Source organism: Argopecten irradians, chromosome 8 (genome assembly GCF_041381155.1).
Source record: "Argopecten irradians isolate NY chromosome 8, Ai_NY, whole genome shotgun sequence".
NCBI classification, from domain to species: Eukaryota; Metazoa; Mollusca; class Bivalvia; order Pectinida; family Pectinidae; genus Argopecten; species Argopecten irradians.
The window spans coordinates 3,773,305-3,779,333 of record NC_091141.1 but is presented as its reverse complement, the minus strand read 5'-3'; the positions used below and the strand labels follow the sequence as shown (position 1 = coordinate 3,779,333).

The following is a 6,029-nucleotide window of genomic DNA, read 5'->3' as shown; positions in this document are numbered from 1 at the left end:
TAAAAGAAATAACTATTACCATTTAAATTTAAAGGTAAAGCAGATGCACTTTTTATGCATATTTATATACAAAATAAATTTTCTTACATGGTTAACTGTGATGCATATTACCAGTTGATAGTTTGATAGATAATCTGCTCCATACAAACCATCACAATATTTACTCAGGGTACGTACAATGTACTAACAGGGATTGGATGGAAGCGAAAGTAACACGTGCGCAGAAACATCGAAAAACACTTATATAAAAACGTACAACTATCTCCTTCGATTTACGAAATTATTTCAAATAATTATTTCATATAATATTATCAACGTAACTAATTAGGTAATATGTTTCCTCTGGGGTGCGAGTAGTGTTTACCGTGAATAGTCACACGCTCTATTTAGTGATGGGTCAGGCCATCCTCGATAAGCCAGAGGTTACTGTCACTATAGTTATATTCATCCTATTATTTTCACATCCAATAAGATATTTGAAAGAGATAAATACGCTACCATCAATCAAACTATTCCTGTCTGTGCATACTAAACATTCAATGGATATTACTCACAACGCGTTTACTTTCCTGAGAGTACATATAGTTAAAAACGGTGACCTACATACCTAGCTAAAACACACTTTTAACACAAGTAGATTTGAATACGACACTGACAAACATTAAATAGTCGCCATTATGGTAAATCACTCATGTAAATCGGCAAGGTGAATGCCCTAATCATGATATCTTATGACGTATAAATGTAGATGGGTAGGATTCTAAATTCTACTCCATACGTTTAACAGTGGTAGTTAGTACTTGTTAAAGTACATATATTAAAATGTCTGAATCGTCCGGAAAATATCCTATGCACGTATATGATGGATGTATGTTACCAGCGTTTCCACCCCTATTGCCGACTCCGGACAGACATATGGAAGCCATCAAGAACTTTCAATCAAGAAATAGCGACATACTTATATGTAATTTTCCAAAAACAGGTACGTTTTTCATATTACAATTCCATTTGTGGTAGGAATTGATAATTTATACATGTACTATAAAAAATGATAAAAATAGCTTTTGGTGATATGATTTTAAAATCCACAGCTTAACTTTCATCCTTCAGTAAAACTGGTGACAGTTCAGGAGAAACAAACCGACCATTAAAAGGCTTGCACAGACTTTCAGAGCGACGCCCAACTTCAAAGTAACACAGTCAGCCACAGTGCACCATTATACAACGCCTTTGATGTACATCAAAAGACCAAATTACCGTTTCTTCTGGTGCTGTCAAATCATTATGACATAAACGAGGGGTGAATGTGACGTCAGTAAAAGTAACCCATGGAGTATCGATGATGTTTACCAATAAGAGAATCTCAATTCCGTCAAAGTACTGGTTGATAATTTTGGTTTTATGTATAGCAAACATTCCAGAACTACCAACAAGTTATGTTACCTGTTTATGGTATTATCATAATTCCAATCATTATAGTTATGAGATATTTTTTTAAATTTACAACTTATTCATTTTTATCAATACAATGTACTATGCAGAAGTTACTTATAATCAAAGATATGCTTACTAATGACACGTCCTCACTTACTAGATAAATATATAATTAATGTTATTTATCCTCGCACATAGCATTTTTACGTTTGCTTTATTTGTATTTATACATTTTATTCATCCATGAAATTAATTACATTCATATATAACACTTTCTTACTTGATAGATATGTATCTATAATATTAACCCATAGACCTATATGTATACATACCCACAGTGTACTAGTTATTTTCTCAGTATCAAAAAATATACTGTGTGTTTATCACTTGTGAAACTAACATATCTAACTCAATTTTAGATAGGTATTTTGATAGTTTTCTCTAAGAATCTATTTTGTAAACATTCGGCTTCAGTTCGATGAATGTGTGTATATATTCATTATTCAGGGGAGTATTTCAGCATTTCCGGCTGCATTAGTTAGGCTGTGTACGATTTAAAACGTTATATAATTTCTTTGGATTTATCACATCATCTATCACTATCTGTGTTCATGTTAAGATTTTAAAACTCGTCTCGAATTTATTTTGTTTGTACTTTTTGCTCGCCAAGAACTATGCGACTCATTTCATAAATTAACATATAAAATGAAAACTCATTAAGATCCTATATATTGTACAAACATACGGGTCATGTTCTTTTAGATTACTTATTATAATGCTTGTTTCATTAGGTACAAACTGGACTTACGAGATCGTCTCCATGCTACTTCAAGGTCAGGCTTCATACAATAAGGATCTAAAAACTATCGGTATGCTAGAAATCATCGACCTGGCTTCTTTGGACAACATGGCTTCACCACGTATTCTAAGTACACACGTCCCATTCAGATTTCTGCCCAAACAACACTTGGCGAAAGGTTGTAAGATCATCCACGTCCTCAGGAACCCCAAAGACGCTCTTGTGTCCTTTTATAACCACTCTAAATTCGACTCCCGTCTGAGTCATCCCAGTACGTCGGAAGTAGACGAATATCCTGGAAGCTGGGCGAACTACATACAGGACCAGATGGAAAATATACATAGTATGTATACAAAGTTGGCATTCTGTCAATCTATACAAAATATATAATGTTAAAGCCACATTATACGTAACAATCAACAAAAAATCAAGTTAAATTCAACTCCGATATCGTTAGTATTTGTAGATGTTGTTGAAATTAAGATATATCAAAAGAATATTTATCATGTTTTTTGTAACTTTAGTACAGCAGTTGTTGAAAGTCGATACATGTAAACATGCCTTCATTTTAAACTGGTCGCCATAGAAGTTACGATTATTGCCGAACGGAAGTCGGAAAGTTCATGACCCGTTTTCGGACAGAGTTCAGACAGATGTTACGTAGTTACGGTAGTCACATGACGTCCTCGGCAACGACGTTACAATGTCGGCTAACGTCGGCCTGTTTTACTCAGTGGGACCCACCTAGCGATGTTCAATAATTATTTGATTTTTATCAAAATATTCCGAATCATAATCGCTCATCCTGACTTCGATTTAGTCCTATCTCTGCATGATTTAGAACAGGATTTGTTTTTCAACATTTTTCTGTATAATGAAAGAAATAAGAAAGATACGGATATTGGGCCTTTAAATTAGTGGTCTTTCATATAAAACGAGTTATATTTTTGCAATCAATGTTTCATAAAATTGATTAATTCTAATCAAAGTACGAAAATTGTATTAATATCAGCTGTTTTTTTTACTGTTTTCCCTACATTCTTTTTAATAAAGTGGCAAATAGTTTAAAAAGAGTTTCTGAAGATATGCTTTCATTTTGAATGTAAAAATTCCACTGCTCGGATTAAAGAAAAAATATAGTGATGTTGAAAATAAAATTTTATCTTATTTTAATGAAATTTACAAATAGCAAAATAATTCCATAAAAATATGAAACATCCTACTTATTTCATTAATATTGTCATAATTGATCTAACCGTCCATTTTACAGTTAGTGGATCCAAAGCGTTGCAGACGATGATATTTCTGTACTTATGAAATAGCAGATAACGTCTTGCAAATATTTTAGGGCTGAAGACCACTCAACTGAAATATGCTAACAAAATTGATAACCAAATACAGGACAAGCACTGGCTAATAGATCGTTTATCATCAGCATTTTGGAATGAAAAGAAATAAGCAGCAACCCTACAATCGATATATTGTCGGGTAAGTGACGTCATCGCTTTCTGTGAAAATGACGTCAGCCGGAAACCAAAATGCGTGATTATTGATGTGCGTAAAAACAAAGCCCCAGACGATACCTATTCCCAAGGGCAGGGCTGAAGTTAGTTGCGAGTTCCTAGTTTCGTTTAAGTTAAACGGAACTGGGGTCTGGTTCCTAGTTCCGTTTAAGTTAAACGGAACTCGGGTCTGGTTCCTTGTTCCGTTTATTAAACGGAACTAGGAACTAGGAACTCGCAACCAACTTCAGCCCTCCTTCACAAGGGCGGCGGAAATTATGTAATATCCAAATACATGATACCGTCGAAAGGTGACATAGTCTTCCACTTGGGCAGGAAATATCAGTTCAATTTTAGGCAAAATCATGCGACTGTAATGAATAAATCGACAGTAGATACATGATTATTATATAATAAGACACTGTCTTCAATTAATATTTATGCTCCGTAGATATCTACGATGGTTTCTTCAAATACGAGAAGGACTGGGAGATCGCCAAACGTACCAAGGCTGTCACTAATGTCCACACCATGTTCTATGAGGATCTCCATAAGGTATCAGACACTGTAGGGTTCATCTAATCTTGTCAATACTAAAGCAGAACAAAGGAAAACATCAGATGTAAAACACCTACATCATATTTGATTCATATTTTTGGATAACTTCTTAATTTTGATAAGTATGACAGTAGAGCTTTAAGGAAAGAGGAACCATTGATTTATGTCATTTTATATTTTAGGACCCAGTAGGAGAGATAACACGTCTGGCTACATTTTTAGAGGTATCGTTTGAAGATGACCTGCTTAAAGACATTGCAGATAAATGTTCATTCCTTAATTTACAAAATGCAGCAATATCGATCAAAACAGGAAATGTTCCGGTCACAGAAGCGGGGATCAAGTTCTTATTCAGGAAAGGTAATGTATTATACAGCAAATTCCATATTTCATTTTTTTTTAATTTTGGTTCAAAATATTCTTTTTCTGTGTACTTGTATGATAAGATTTTGCATTCCGTTCAACTCATAGTGATATCCCAAATCAATCCAGAAGACTTGTTTCTTCGTGTCTCAATTAATGTTGTCATCTAATATCAAAATTTATGATAAGACGTTGCCGTTTGATTATAACAAATTACAACTGCTATCTATCTTTACCATTAGGAGTGGTTGGAGACTGGAAAAACTGGTTCACTGTGGCCCAAAACGAACAGTTTAATACTGTTATGGACAGAGAGTTTCAAGGATCGGCACTAAGATTTACATTTGAACTATAACTTTCTCTATGGTAACTGCTGTCTTAACCTTATCATAATTACACACTAAAGGAAACAAGGATTCTCTGATATCAGACGTCCAGAACGAACACATTTATATTCATACATAATTCTATTATTCAAAGTATTAAATTCCAATATTTTAATTTTTTTTTTGTAATTTAAACATAGAGTATGCGTAGTCGTTTGTTAGTGTTTCATAGTTTAAATATATGTATGTTCTGTAAACAATGATATAGTATTACTATTATGAAAAGACAAAAAAAAAAAAAAAAAAAAAAAAAACACGAAAAAAAACAACAACAAAAACCAACAATAAATACATAAAAAACGGGGGAGACATCCTCCGAAACATAGCCATTTTATGCAAATATATTACTTAATCGACTGAATCGTATTCAGCACTCATGCACGTATGTGGTGCAAATATTTTTTTTGAGACAAGACCTCCAACAATCGTTAAGTCTGGTATGCATATTATATAATCACTGATCGAGCGGTTACACAGACTAGTGACATAAGTATTATCGTAATGATATTTATAGATATTGATTGTGAGAATTAAAACAGTTTTATGGAAGCACATTTATCTTTGTAATTTTTTATTAGGTACTGACATATATTAAATTGTAGTGAAGGATATCTCAGTTTTAGAAAATTAGGATACATTCTCTAAACATCAGCAAACTTTATGTGGTCGAGAGTATACATAGGCTAAGTTGGAAGAGTGGCTTCCCTTTGAATAGAACTTGAAATATATTACATTTTCTATCGTATACAACGTTAATATTTGAAATCATACATGATTTGAGATATTCAATCATTTTTTATAATTTTATAGCCGAGAACGACAATTTCAAAAGCTAGGTACGTCGAGGAAATTATAGATATTATAATACATTGAAAAATATGTCAAATACATCTACTAAATATATCGATGTTCAATTTTCCATGAATCTAATTTTTATTGTGAAAGAAATCATATATACGTACCTGCACCCAATTTCATGAACATTCC

The 6,029-nt window shown here is 33.0% G+C and overlaps 1 protein-coding gene across 1 annotated transcript; it reads left to right on the top strand.

The window, feature by feature from the left end:
- Window positions 1–627: 627 nt before the first annotated feature.
- On the top strand, window positions 628–5,586 carry LOC138328747 (sulfotransferase 1B1-like). The gene is made up of 5 exons (XM_069275498.1): window positions 628–982; window positions 2,226–2,576; window positions 4,187–4,290; window positions 4,476–4,653; window positions 4,899–5,586. The coding sequence occupies exons 1-5, from the start codon at window positions 823–825 to the stop codon at window positions 5,009–5,011; spliced, it is 906 nt and encodes a 301-aa protein (XP_069131599.1). The 5' UTR covers window positions 628–822; the 3' UTR covers window positions 5,012–5,586.
- The last annotated feature ends 443 nt before the right edge of the window (window positions 5,587–6,029 follow it).